The sequence below is a fragment of the Oryzias melastigma genome, linkage group LG18 (assembly GCF_002922805.2).
Source record: "Oryzias melastigma strain HK-1 linkage group LG18, ASM292280v2, whole genome shotgun sequence".
Taxonomy (NCBI): domain Eukaryota; kingdom Metazoa; phylum Chordata; class Actinopteri; order Beloniformes; family Adrianichthyidae; genus Oryzias; species Oryzias melastigma.
This window is the reverse complement of record NC_050529.1, coordinates 18,215,910-18,231,289: the sequence shown is the minus strand read 5'-3', so window position 1 is coordinate 18,231,289 and position 15,380 is coordinate 18,215,910. Positions and strand designations below refer to the sequence as shown.

Below are 15,380 nucleotides of genomic sequence, written 5' to 3'. Positions count from 1 at the left end.
TTTTGTAAATAAAATAAGTGACAAAAAAATAGTCCTTTTTCCTTTAATCGACCTCATGCACATTTACTGTCACTTCTGGGTAAAATCCCAAATCTGACTGACGGGGCTGATCGGTGTTCACCACACTGCTTGCCACAGATCTTCGCTAAAATTGTGAAAAAGCTCCTGCAGTTGACGCCCTCACTGCTGGGTGGCGATGAGATTGGAGAGCGCCGCAGTCCTGGAAGCACAGTGACCTACATAGCTGCAGCTTCATGCTAACTCGGTCACTGGTACACATGCAGAGAGAAAGTTTGCATCCCCACAATCTAAAGTGCAAAGGAAAAAATGGCTTAACCTTCTCTGCTTCCAAATATTAGGGATTACACTCATTTCTTTTTATGACTAAGCATGAAAAGTGATTTGTTGGAAAGATTTAAGTCCGAGTGACTTCTTGCAGTGCCATTTGATGACTTTGCAGATTTCAGGGCGCTGTTTATAAAGTAACCTGGGATTATCCCGCCTTTAATCCTCTTGATTCTAATCTGTTTATCAGTGGCGAGCGCTTGAAATGGGTGAGAACGGCGTGTCAAAAAGAGCACAGGGCGGCATATCAGCAGATTATCCAAACTACAAGCCGAGCTGTTATCTCCTCAGCTGTCTACACTAAATTGGATGGATTATCTCAATATTATTAATGAAAAAAGTGTTTTTTTTTAATTTTATATCTATTATGATCCACATTTTTTCCTTTATTGACAAAAACAGTAACAGATGTCTTATTTACATTAGTATCAATAAATTATAAAAAATAATCTGTTAATAAACAACAGTAGCTCATTTGTGGTAATAACATTAAAGTTGCATATTTTGAATAATCATGAAGATTATTATTTAAAAGAAACATACTAAAACCTCAATTTTTGAGTATCTTGTGCACAATGTTGCATAGGTGTGATAATCTGCAGGAGTGATGGCAGCCAGCCACGTGTGGCGTCTGTGCCGCTGCCGCTGCCGTCGTCATTAGGTCACCTTCTGATTCATAATCAGATTCCCAGCCTGTAATCGGAGCCCTGCTTCCCTCACCTGAGGGTGCAAACACTTCACCTGTTCCAAGCTGCACCCACAGCCTGGGAGAAGCAGATTTGGAGTCGGAGTGGGTGGAGCTTTGGTGATGACTTCCAGATTGTGGTCGTAAGGTAAAAAGAAGTGAGAAAGCTTGAGTCATTTAAGGAGTTTCTGGCTTACAGCGGCTACAGCTGAAAGGCAAAATGGAACGAGAAGCATGCATGTCGTTCAAACCTGTTTTGTGGCTTTTATTGATGTGTGTGAGACTAACAGGAATATGTTTAAAATTTAAAAGGTCTGGACCTTAAAAAAACATGTAATCGTGAATTAATTTGATTTTTTGTTTAGTGCATTTCAACAGAAATGCTCATTTAATTGACAATTTTTCAATTAAAATGTTTTATTTGTGTTGAGAAGCTTTAAATCCCCACTCCAATCATCTTTTAATCTGCTCTCAAAGCATTTCCATTGGTCTTTTATTTATGATTATGCCACAATAACATGTTAAAAACACAATTTTCACACATATGTGATTTAAAAGAGAATTTTTCAAAAATAAAATGAGACTTCCTTACATCAAAGACAATCACAAAAGCATTTTACCACCTATATACTAAAAAGAAGATTGATTCAGTGCACATTCAGAGAATTTGAAGACCCAGCCCTGAATTCCACTCTATCTATTCAATGTTTGTGTGGTCCATGATGTGCTGTTACAAACTGTAATGTCACTGTCAGGGTCTGTACAGCACGGCCTCATGCAAAGACATAAATCATTCATTAAGTTGATTGTGGAGTGGAGGTTGATCATATGTCATTAACAGCTTAGAAGATGTGCCAGGAACCCAAATCCACTCTACTCTGCAGGACATTTAGTTAATATACAAGAGTATGCTATTTTGGGGGTGATTTAAATACATGGATTTCAACAATAAAATACAATACCGTTATTTATGTACTCCAATATTTACTTTGGATGTATTGAAAAAGAAAAGAAAATTCAGCTTTTATACGAGAATTACATTATTGGTCATTTTTGTATTCACAAATGTTGATTTTTGAAACATAGTCCCATTTTTTTTTTAATACGAACTTCATCTTTTCTGTAAATCTTAAAAAAATAAATAAATAAGAATGCCATCAAACTTTTAAGTTGTTTTCCAATATACATGGACTGATGTGATTTTCTTTACTTTATGGATAATCTTAGTTGGTGTTATTTATGTACTGATGCCTTCCAATTTAACAATTTCTGAGTGCAGTTAGAATTATTTTCCTTTAATTTCTTTTATAGATATATTATAAAATTTTATTCTATGTTTTTCATTTCAGTCGTATGGTATGATTTGGTGGTATGAATCCAAATAAATATTTTAGTTTCCCATAAACGGTAAACACAATGACGTCAGAGGCCATGTTTTCGTTGCGACCGGGAAAAGCCGAGTCCCGCCGAGGAGAGCCGAATCTTTCCACGGCTGTTTTTCAGCTGCGCTCACTTCAAAACACACAAAAGAAAATGAAGCCTTCCTATTGGCTGGCCGCTCTGTGTGTCTCGTGCTCGGGGGGCGTGGCTCCCTCGGTCTGTCTGCTCTCCGAGCGGCTTCACCAGCACAAATTTCCGCTTCCTGCAAAAGACAGCAGACAGGAGCCGACACGGTCTCGCGCGAGGGGGGCTCGCACGGAGCTTCGGCGTCTGCTTTCGGGGACAAACCCTGAAGACAGGGATGTTTTCTTCACCGCCTGCGCGTGAATAGCTCGGAACGAACTTTCTTTCGGTGCGTTTAAAAAAAAAGAGGAAGAAGGAGGAGAACCGAGTGAGGAACGACTGAGAAAACACTTCTTCTTCAGCGGGTAGCCACCTCCCCCCTACGGTTGTACTCCGTCTGAAAGCTCCCCCAGTCAGCCTCCAGGATGTCGGAGCGAGGAGGGCTCCCGCGGACTGGGGGCGTCCCTTCGCCGCACATGCAGCCCTCCAAGCCGGTCAGTATCTCCTCCAACCGGCCGGTCCACATGAACCTGTACGCCACCTGGGAGGTCGACCGCTCGTCACCCAGCTGCGTGCCGAGGTACGTGAAGGCACCACTGTTATTTGGAGGGTGGTGGTGGGAATGTGTACGTGTGGGTTGACTTATCAGTTTGAACGGAGTCGCGTGTTTACGACAGACAACCCCCACGAATGGGGTAGTGGGGTTTGGTGCTGTGGCTTCCTCCTGGGGGTTAAAACAAACCATTTTAAAACAAACCATTTGGTTCCCAACCTGGCCTGGGGTCTTCCCCCCACCTTTCAGTCAGAACTTCATCTCTGCTCCTGATCAGCAGCCAACAATCCTCCCAAAATAACCACCATCACTCATTTATGCAATCCTGCAGCTGGAGATGACAAACACACGTTTTCTGGCTGTCTTTCCTGCCAAAACCCGGTTTTCCAGCATCCCCTGCAGTGCATGAGAAGCTGTTTGTCTGATGCAGCAGCAACACAATGCTGTTGAATCATAGGGAAAAAAAGAGGGGGTGAATTAATGATGAGCGTGTTTAAAAAAATAAAAAAGCAAATATATTTATCACCCCTGGTATGTTTTCCTCTTGTTTCTGTGTCATGATGATCGTCAGCACAAGTGGATGGTCTTAAGGGTAATGCAGCAAGGTCACAGGAGGCGAGACACCTAATGCACCTCAGCCGGCTTAGGTCCAAACAAAAGACACAGAAATAAGCTTCTTTGTGTGACTGGAAGACTTCAATTGTCACAGATATTTTCAGAACTTGTGATCGGGCAGTTTGAAGTTAGTTAGATCTTTACAGATGAGGATTTTTGAGGCTGCTTCGAGGAAATCGTCTCTCCCATTTTTCTCCATCAAACCCTCATTCGATTACTTAAATGACCGATATCATGCAAAATTAACTTTTTTGTGCTTTTAAGTGGATTATATTTTTAATTCCTTAGAAAAAACAACTCCAAGGTGGTATTTTGCATCTCTAAAACCCCGCTCTCTGAGCACCAGCCCCTCCCAATCCACAAAACAAATGGGTTCTCACGTTGTGATGTCACAAATGGGGAACAGCTCCTTCCAGGGAGAGTCGACAAACAAACACGTATGCAAATGCTTTCATTTTATATGCACGTACATCAAGTTTGGATGTTTGTTTTTGTGGGCAGACACGCTGATGAGGGCGGCTCTAGGATAATGTCATGAAATGGGTGGCACCCAGGAGTGAAAGGCGGAGCCTCAGAGATTAAGGCGTTTTGCTAAATCAACTTTTTTGAGCTTTTTTTAGTGGATTTTAATGTTAGTTCCTAACAAAAACAACCCCAAAGAATCCCCAAAAAAAACAACCCCACACTCTGAGCACCAGCCCCTCCCAATCCACAAAAACGAATGGATTGTGACATCACAAAGTGGGGAACAGCCCCTTCCAGGGAGAGTTGGTGAACACACACGCACACACTTTCTGTGCAGAGCTAGCAGCCCGGCCTACCTCTGCACCACCCAAGTGATGCTTTTAAGGGTTTCCGTGTTGGTTGAGACAATTGAGAGCAAAAAATAATAACAAACTGATCTTATAAACGTTTTTTAAGAATAGAATACAACTTTATTGATCCACAAAAAGGGATATTGCCTTATTACCATAGCTCTATTAAAGTATGGTTAAAAACTGGACTATAAATTCTTAAACTGGAATGGGGCGACCGACACAGATATTAATATCGGCAGCAATATTTGAGTATTTCGTATTGGCTGCCCAGACTTAAAAAAATATCAGTATTGTATCGGCCTTGAAAAAAAAAAAAAAACAAATTGGTTGATTCATAATTGGAAGTTCAGTGTGAGTCTTTTGACGAGACCCCCACGGTACTTGCCTACCGATGTATCCACAGCGGTGCCAGGGTCTGGATCTCCCTGTGCCCGTCCCTAGCCAAAAAAAGGTTGTGTCAGGAACCGGCACAAAACACTGTCCAACCACATTTTATGGATTGGTGAAAGCTGATTTTGCTGTGGCGACATGCTGAAAGGTGAACAACACTATAAATACACTTGAATATCAACAAAAATGATTGTCTAGTGCCTATGAGATGTTGTAGAGGAATAAAGGTCTGCTAATGCACTCCTTCCTGCAGCCAATGACTGAAAGATGGTCTGATGAAGTTAATTGTCCTCGATAGATTCCAGTTTTAGTGAAAAATAAATCTTATTTTTAAATATCCGATTCAGTCAAGGGGGAGATATTCCATGAAAAACACCAAATGAACTTAGTAATTTTTCATGGTTCTTGTTTTTTGTTTGGGTGTGGGAGGCTATTAGTGGGTGTTGAAAGCACCAGAGTCATCATCACACAAAGCTTCCATGCTGACATCTTAATGTTGCTTTCTAATGTGCTTTGGGAGCTTTACAGGGTTTGAAGCGACGCCTCCAGGGCATATTTAGCTAACTAGCATTTTAGCAATGTGTGCACATCGCACACTTATTAATAAATCATGATGTGCACTTGAAAACACTTTCCCAACTCAACTATTGCATCCGTGTGTTAGCTTGCCGTCAGATTAGTGTGTTTTTCTTTCCTGGTATTCCCATTTTTTTTGAGTTGTCATAACCGGTCAAACGTATTAGACTTCACTGCAGCAAACAGGGAAAAAGGAGGGGTTGGAGAAAATTGGAGAAAGATGAAGCGGGGGCTCTGTCATCTACATTTAAATGGGATTTATCCCAGACGCAGCAGTTAAAAAAAAAAAGCTATTGAAAGGGTGCTGCACAGAGCCTGCCTCTTGTGATGCACTCAGTCAGTCGCTGCTGTTAGTTGTGCATGCCCTATTTGCTTCTTTGCGACTTTCTTGTTGCTCAGTCTGTGTCGCTGCAGAGAGAACTAACACCCCCCTGCCTTTCACCAAGTCGAGGTGTTGTTGCTCTAACCTCTTCCTGTTTATCCAAAATGCCTCTTGGCATGTTGCTCATGCGGTGCTGCTGCTAGAATTTGCCTGACAGGCAAAAAAAAAAACCCCACACACTCAATTCCTTCTATTGAATCCAGATGTGGAGATCAACGTGGAAGAAATCCTAAATATTCCCAGCTGGGATTTAGTTTGTGATGGTTTGGTCTCAGAGATGTCAAAGGTTTTAGCAGTCATTCCGTAAAACACAATTTTCTTCTGATTTGTGCTGATTTTACCAAAGAGAAATTAGTCTTGGCACGAGTTCTTCCGATTTGTAGCAGTTTCTTCTTGATTCTGCAGCATCACGCTCAGCTCATACTCCTCCCTCTGAGAGGTGAGACACTCCATCTCCTCGGTGAAGTCATGTCACCGTGATCATGCCTTACCACACCAATGTAGAAGTCGCAGAGGAACAAAGATTAGCCGCTCGCGCTCTATTGTACTCGGGGTTTCTGCTTGCAGGAATGTCAGTCATGTCTGCGAGTACTGAAACGCACACATGCCTGGGATTCCAAATCCACACAGATTAGTGAGCAGCTCCTCTGCACCAGTTATTCCAGGAATGGACACCGTCGCTTTACTTGCTGCCTTGCATCATCGAGAACGCCGTATGGCAAACCCGAAAGGGGAAATTCCCATGACTCTGCTTCATTTGAGTCTTACTTGATATATTTCTTTGTTTGACACTTTGGTGGCCGGTTGAACCAGTTTTTTACCTTCGTTTTTAATTTAGAAACCTAAAAAAAAGTTTCTAAAAAAAACTTTCCTAAATCTAACGAAGTATCAGTACGTGAATTTGAATTATAATTTCTATAGTTTCCCATATATTCATTTCAGATACAAAGACCAGAAGTAGTCATTAATACCATTTTACTTAATCCATTCAATTTTTATTTGTAAATTAATTAAAAACTGAAAAAATGTGTTCTTCTATATATATTGTGAGTTATTAGAGATGAGTTTTACCAATTATCGCGGTATTGTGGTAAATGAAATGAAACAAGAAAAATAGGAATCTGAGTTTACGGTAAAACAAAGTCAGTTGTTTTGCATTGATACTCTGTGATACTTTGTGATTTCTTGGAGAATACTTGTGTCTTGCATAGACTGGTATTGGTGTACTGTTTTACTTGTGATATGAGCTCGTCTGGCTAAATATTCTTCAGATCATCAGTGCATCTTTTTAAATGGAGAAGGGGGATCTTAAATGGCTGTGCACATGTGTGAACGTCCTACTGCAGAAGAATCGGCTAATGCACGCCGCATTTTACTTTAACAACCACAGCGGGGAAAGAAGTGGGATTACTACATTAAAAAAACAAATCTGTTAATGAATACTACAGTTGTAAAGGAAGTGAAGGATCGTAATGCCGGAGGCTCTGAATTATACATTGTGCATTTGTCTGATTGGTTTGCTGTAACTGCAACACAGAAGTCGGACGTCACCCTTGCACGTCCGCATTACATCGGCCCCAGAACGCCGGCTCTTCCAGGAACCGAGAGCTGGGAAAAAGGCGGCCGTGTACATGTACAGACACACCGACGGGGCAGAAATGCTCATGGCTGCCTCGCCTCGTCGTGTCTCTGCTCGTTTGTCTGTGCCAACCACAGCAGCTCAGCTCTGCTGTGGTTGAAAGGAAGGCAAATCCCTCTTTCCCTTCACTCCTCGGTATTTTTGTTTGGTGCTTTCCCCTTGTGATGACTTTCACTGCATGGCCATTATTGACGTTAAAGATCTGTTTATCCACTGGCTTTGCACAGCCTGTGGAGTTTATGTTTCACTATAATCCACGTGTCCGTAGAAAACCAGCATCTTCAGAGCTGAAACCTCTCACCCTACTTTAAAAAAAGCTCCTCACCCACACACCATGCTATTGGAATGCATTTTTTTTCCCTGCAAATCCCAACTGATCAGTCTTGAGCCGGTTTCTAAGAATAAAGTTTTCAGGTTGAGGATGCTGGTTAGTTTTGAAAATAAGCCAACAGAAACGCTTTTTGTTTTAGTAGGTTTTAGGATTTTCAATAACTTCATACTTGGTAGCATAATACTATGTTTGTGCCAATGCTGGCCATAGTTTCAGAGTAATTGGAGCTTTTTGTTTTATTTGCAACTGTGAACTTTGCACTTATATTTCATTCTTCTTACCTCTTTATTTTTTTGTATTAAAGATTCACAGATTCGTATTTGATTGGCTTATTTCCTTGTTGAGCAATTTCTGGATTGTATGGTTTCTCTCCACACAGTTAAATGTCTGAATATCTTGGGGTCTTGTTCACAAGTTATGGAAGACTGGAGAGTGAGATTAACAGGATGTTATGCAGTTGCCATGCCGGTCCGTTGTGATGAAGACAGAGTCGTAAAGCAAAGCTCTAAAACTTACCGGTCGATCTCTGTTCCAATACTCGCATATCTTCATGAGCTCTTGGTCATGACCGAAGGAACGAGATCTTGCATACAAGCAACTGAGATGATCTTCTTTTGTAGGCTGGTTGGACACTCTATTAAAGATAGGGTGAAAAGTTAAGTCACCAATTTGAAGTAGAGCCGGTTCTCGGGCATCTGGTCCGGATGCCTCTCTGGGGAGGTTTTCTGGGCATGTCCCACTGGGTGGATGCCTCCTAGAAGACCCATGACACACTAGAGAGACTATGTCTCTCAGCTGGCCTGGGAATGCCTCTGGGTATTCCCTGAGGATCTGGATTAAGTGCCCCTCAACTCAGTCCTGGAAGAAGATGGATGGATGTTTGATTTTTACAATGAAGCAAAAATAACCCTTTTTCTCATTTGAATTTATGCACAAAATGCTTGTTAGTTTATATAACTTTACTGTTTCTTTTGTGAGTGTGCTGGAGGCAGTGAAGCACAGCAGCCTGTCTGCAAACACCACACTAGAAGAGTAAAGGCCCAGTCACACTGCATGCAGTCGTAGTACATTACAGTTTCCCATTTTGAATAGGTTGCAGCAAAACTCTGCAGAGTTTGACAAAACTAGTGAAATCAGTCCTCGATTTGCGGCTTTATTTGTATTTCTATTTTTTTCCAAAGACTTCCTGTCTGCTTAAGCTTGCTTCTGTAAATGTGATTCAGCTTCAGCAGCGCGGCACCCTGGCTGCCGTCCATCTGCAGTAGTACGTGTTTGTTGTAACTATAATAGATTCTATTGACAGCAGGGTGTATGAACCTATAGCAATAGGTTTATCATGTCAAGAATAACTTGGCTTCATATCAGAGAAAGTTTCCAAAAATACTGGAAAAGTACTAAGGTGTTTTGTGTTTTTCTGCTCTCGGGTTTAAATTTAGAAAATATGGAGCTAAGTTTGATCAACTTGATCATCAGTTGAGTCTGCTGAGCTGGATATGTGGAAATGTTAGTGTCGCTACGTCTGAAGGAAAACCTTATTGAAACTGCTAATTTTTGCAAAGACATTGGTTTATGTGGTCCTGCCCGACCTACACTTGTCACGTCTGATCACCCAGAAAATCAGTAGATTTCTGGCCGATTGATCAGTGCATGTCCACTCGGAACCAGCAAAACGGCTGATCATTCACACCAACTTCAGACATATTCTGGTAATTGGAATGAATTGGATGCATGGATAACCCAAGAAAAAAATTCAACTTTGGTTCCAGTCATGCTTCTTTTTGTGGTAGTGCTTGTGTGAGTTTGGGATGTACCAACATATTTCTGGACAGAACTGCATTTCTTTTTCTTGGGACGAGCTTGCAATGTAATAGATGGAGGTCATCACATTAGGTCAAGGTAAACAAGACAGTTTTGTGGTCAGTAAAGATGCAAACAGGTGAATTTTCTGTTGCCTGCTGCTGGAAAACTTGAACTCTTCATTGCATCATGTGCTTTCCAGCTTCTGTTGATGCAGGAGAATGGGGATTTTTTTTTCTGTTGTTGTTTTGAAGACCAACTTTCATGCAAGTCTCACTGGAGATGTATTTCCCTTAAGCTCTCAGAAGTTAACGAGGAAAGTACAGCTCAGTGTTTTCCAGTTATTTTGCCATTTCCAGTTTTTTGTTGTCCAACTAGTTCTTCTAAAGTTTTTAAATAGCTTATTCCCCTGTGTGTTTACTCATGGTCCCCCAGCCTGTGGTTAAGAAGTTTACATCGAGCTTTAAGCTATAGATAAAACACTGCTAGAGTTAATAGGCTAAACACACTGGTGTGAATGTGTTATTCACATGAAACATTAGCTATAGATCGAATCTTTAAAGACTCACTCCCATGAAAATGGTGTTGTTAACATGTTCTTGCTGCATTTTTCTTGTGATGTAGGACACGTATAAAGAAAATTGAGGTTAAACTTACTTTTCTGTGTATTTATTTATTCAAATTGTTGTGAAGCAGGAGCAGGTGAAATAAAAAAAAATGCAGTTGGAAAAGGCATGTAGCTGTGACATACTATAAGCCACACTTCATTCAGATGCATCCACTTGCAGACCAATAGATCCGCGTACATCTTTGTTTTCCTGTTCTGAGCTGATAGATAGATAACTTTATTAACCCCCCAGGGCAATTCAGTTAAAAGAGCTCTCCAGCATGAACAGATAAAAGATGTGATGGTAAAGAACAGAAGAAAAACAGTGTATGAAACAAAATAAATTAATTAAAAGGTGATTATGAGACAGGTGACTCCCTATGGTCGAGTGTAGCCACTCTGGTTTTAAAGATGTTTTGTGCCTGTTTGTTTTTCTTGTTCTGTGTTTGTATCAAATTTTAAGGCGGAGTCAAACACAGTGCCTTAGTACTTTTAGCTAGAGATGGTATCTGGATCAAAATAGTTCGCCTGGATAGCTCCAATATTGATCGGGATTTTTGTGGCACCGCTAATGTTAGGTTGGGGGTGTGAGGGGCTGTAAGTTAGCGGGAGAGAGGGTAAACAGATGGATGATGGGAAATTAAGGCAGGCCTACTCTGCTCCAAATCAATTAAATTTTATCTATATGGCCCAAAATCTCAAAAAATAAATAAAAATACCTCATTGGGCTTCATGCCGGTAATTGTAGAAAAGCAGAAGGTCTTTTATAAAATATAAACAATACCTGACTGCTAAACTAAGCTAAACAGAATAAATAAAACTGGCTATCCCTGCTCTTAGATCGTCCTTTCCACTAAGGAAAAAACTAAAAAAAAAACCCAATTCAGGAAAGAAAGAAGCCTCCAACACCTACAACTGAGTTTCAAATTTCTAATGAACTCCTGCCGCTCTGCAGAAACTATGTCCTAGAAAATGACAGGTTTTTAAAAAATGACAATCATCAATAAAAGACTACAGGGAAGACTTTGAAAATAGATCAATAGATGATAGTAATTTGTATAGTTTTGCAGATCTAGAAAGAAATTGTGACATTTTTCTGAGAATTTCACTTTTAAAGATTTACTTTCACCAGTTTGTCTTTCCTCTAAGTTTGTGTTGCAGGTTTTTAATCCTATAATCAATATTGTTTGTGCTTACATTGTCTTCAGTGAAATGAGCCTTACTATAAGGTATGCAGGGACAGCACAGAAGCAGAACTATGGCGTCTGCAGCATTCCTTCGTCTTCCACAGTGCCCTATTTGGAGAGCTTTCACTCCGCTGAGTCGAGTGCCTAATAGACTCGTGCACACACATGAATACACAACCTGTTGACACATCCAGCGTTTTTATGGACGGCGTCATAAACATTTGATTTGTTGTCATTGGCTGCGTTATAGATGCTCACATAAAAAGATGCTGACAGAAGTGCACTAAGGCTCTCCAGCGTTCCTTTTATGTCCCGTTGAACTCGATCTTGTTCGCTGATCGGTACGATATGCAGGCAGACCTTCTGTGAACACAAGACTATACACTTTGTGGCCATGCAAATACATTGTGTTCACAAATGTAATCCCCAGCGGCTCGTGTTACACATGCTTTCACCTGCCTGATAATGCAAGCCTGTAATGCACTTAATGCAGATTGACCCTGATGTAGCGGCTTATTATTATTGACAATCATTTATTGCATTTCGTCTGGTTTAAGATTGAAATAAATAAATTGTAAGTAACAATTTGTATGGATCTACCCTAGAAGGAAGGCTCAGGACGTCTGAAGCTCAAGTACATTTGTTCTGTGATGGCGTTTGGCTCGGTCGCTGTTCCCGAGCTCCACTCGCACTGTCACTCTGATCCACGCGGCCCGTTATGACGGCTGTATCTGGGGAGCGGTGTCTCTGATTGGTCGTCAACCTGATATGATCGCCCAGCACCAGTGGCAGCTCTGTTCAGGTCGCTGAACATGGAGCTTCAACGGCATCACTTTCCCAACTCAAGATAAACTGGATTAGGCGGACGTTCTGCTCAATAATCCATGAATGCTTTAATGAGGGGGGTCAGCGCTGTGCTGTGTGTTTGTAACAGGGAAGACGCGCTTTTGCTGTTGCGGTGAGTGAGATCGGATCAGCAGACGTTTCATTTTAACCATCACCTGGTATTATCTCCTTGATGGTCACAGGATGTGTCCGTTGGCGAGGCGTTTTCCTCTTCCGCTCAGCACAAACACTGTTATCTCATCTGACGTCCACACAGATGTTTTAGGTCACACACAGGTGAGGATGGGGGACGGCAGCTCAGTTCTCTGCTATGAAAGCAAAGCGGGAATTATATTTACTTTTATTAAAAATAAAAAACAAACTGCAAACTCTACAATGGATGGTAACTCAATCCAGTATGTGCCTTTTTCCTTTTTTTCAGTTTTGTGTGCATGTGTTTCTCTAAACGCTTGTTTGACCTCCTTAGGAAGTAACAGACTTTAGCGTGTCCTTGCCTGTAGCTGAGGAAGTAGAGCAAGACAGAAGGAAATGAGAGGCAGGAAGAGGGAGGCACTAGAAAAAGGAGGATGAAGATTAAAAAAAAAGGATGCATAAAAACAATTTTATTACCTTGATCTTTGATGCATTCAGTGGATGCTCACTTTGCTGGATGTGCATTAGTGTGTTTATTATGTTTGAGTGATTCAGTTATTTATGGAAGATTTTGCTTCTTGAAGTTTAAGATATGACAGTTCAGTGAAAGGAAGCAAAGATTGGGCCAAAGATGTGTCAAACTTGGTTGTGAGCTAAACTGAAGTTACAAAGTGAATCAATGATTTCAAAAAAAAAAAAATCCACCTTAAAAATCTCCACGTCCTTGTATTTAGGGGTGTGTATTGGCAATACGATACATATCCCAATATGTATCGTGATATATCTCAAGACAGTACCAGAACCATTTAAGAAAAAACCTATATCTAAAGAATAATTCTTTATCTTTATTTAAAACTTAAACTTTTTTGGATACTTTTAAAATACATTTAATGATTGAGGTGCCTTTCTTTTTAGACTTTTTGCAATCCCTTACCCATAAGAAGTTTATGTACCACTAAAAAGTGACATAAATAATATTTGATTTTGATGAAATATGTATTGTCAAATAAAAAGAGAATGAAAACCTTGTAAAAGACCTCTTGACCCAGTATGTACCAGCCAGACCTCTCTGGTAATCTGGATCTGGTCTGTTGTCAGGTCCTTGAGTCAAAACTAAACATGGAGAAGCTGCATTCAGCTTCTGTGCTTCACAGATCTGGATCCAGAAAACCTCAGATCAGCTGAAAGTGACGAATTCAGTTCTTTATAACTTTCTTGACATTTTTATTTCTTCAATAATCAGTCCTTTAACATTACTTTTGAAGGTTTCTTGTAAAGGACTTGATTATCTTTGTACATGAAATGTACTATACAAATACACTTGTTTAAATCAGCTGAAATTCAGTTTCTTTGATATTTGTGTCTTGTTTTTCTTTTTTAAAGATTTTCTGTATTACATGTCTTTATTTGAATGTTTTGTTTTCCAAGTATGAACTTTTGTAGACTATTTATTTTGATAAAAAGTACGTCTTGGTATTGTAGCTTGGTGTAATTGAAGGGGAAACCCTATTTTTTTCTGTTATGTTGATTAATACCTAACAACACTCTGTATAAACAAAACTAACAACACAACTCAACAAAGTTGAGTGCCCCTATATTTATGGAGTATTACAATTACTTGAAGCACGATCCAGAAATCGAGTACTAAATGTTCTTTACTTTAACCTCTTGATGCCTATTGATGCAAATATTAGCTTAAATTGGTCTCAACTTGAAAGCAAAAACAGACTCTTTTTCATAGCTGGAAATCAACTTAAGCGTCAGGGTGTTGATATCAGTAGAGCTCACATTTAGCAGTAGAGTCTACGATTGGTGGTTGGATTCCTTGCTACTCCAGCCAAATGTCAAAGGGTGATTGGGCAGGGCACTAACCCTTTACTTTTCTTCAATGGATTAGGTTAATAGCTGGTCTTACATCAGTGTGTGATCATGAGAATGTATGTTTGAGCGAGTGTGCTGGATGATGTGTTGTAGAACCACCTAAAGGTATAAAGTCACTGTAGACCATATAGAGCATCAAGACGAGTCATGAATACTTAATGAGAATCAGGCATGTGCTGATTTATTTTCATTACAAAAGCTGTCTTTCTTTCAAATTAAATTATTTCTGATGAGGCAATTTTTTTCTCATGAAAAGAAGCAGGACTTGGAACACGTTCAAAATTCCTTAACTTATTATCAGACATCCCATAGTATGAATGCTGAGCTTGCATTGCTATTAGAGCAAAAGACGGCAGGATCATTGAGGAAGCATACTGTCAGCATAGCATAGGATCAGTGTGATGGCTGTGGCCTTATGTTACTGTTCTCCGTATGGATTTCTGTCTTCCTTTACAGCCCAATGCATGGCACGGTCTGATCTGTCTTGCAGCCTGCATCAGACCGTGTATACGTTTGGCGTACACGTCTTGACAGGGTTCTACTGCTTTAGGCTAAGTGTCAGTTCACGTCAGCCGGGTGACTGTTAGTCACTGCACAGGCTCAGCAAAGACAGACTTGAGCAGGAAAAGGATGGGAAAAAAGAAGAAAAAAGCCGAGAACAACGTCTTGGGGGCATGAGCAGATGAAGTGAGGGGGGGGGAACTCAAGACCTTGATTGACGCTGACCAGATTTTCTCTAGAAATATGATGAAGCTAATGGATCTTTGTGAATCAGAACACCAGATATTGTGGTCCTTTTTGGGGGTTTTTTGGTAGTGATCATCAGTGTTTTGTAAATATAAATGCACGAGTAGTTTAAAAGGGAAATGCTGAGTCATCATTTCCTTTTTAAGTCATTCTGAAAACAAGAGTCCAGTTTCCGGGGTGTTGTTTCTAAGCAACGTTTACTCTTCTAAATAAAGTGGTAAACTGTAATTAATCTTTTGGATTTTAGTCTGGGTTATGCTAAATTAAACAGATAATTTAATGCAAAATTTTGAAGTTTTTTCTGATTTATCTGTTAATGATCTAGTAGATTTACCGCAGCAGCTGT

General features: G+C 40.3%; 1 protein-coding gene across 2 annotated transcripts in view; it reads left to right on the top strand.

Annotated features, from left to right (window-relative positions):
- Positions 1 to 2,632: 2,632 nt before the first annotated feature.
- The window catches only part of LOC112156038 (phosphofurin acidic cluster sorting protein 1), a 56,329-nt gene continuing 43,581 nt past the window's right edge, over positions 2,633 to 15,380 (top strand). The window contains exon 1 of one of the 2 annotated variants that reach the window (XM_024288170.2): positions 2,633 to 3,113. In XM_024288170.2, coding sequence (XP_024143938.1) covers positions 2,959 to 3,113 — 155 coding nt within the window. In that variant the 5' untranslated portion in view covers positions 2,633 to 2,958. The remainder of the gene's footprint in view (positions 3,114 to 15,380) is intronic. The other variant, XM_024288169.2, reaches the window with a different exon arrangement.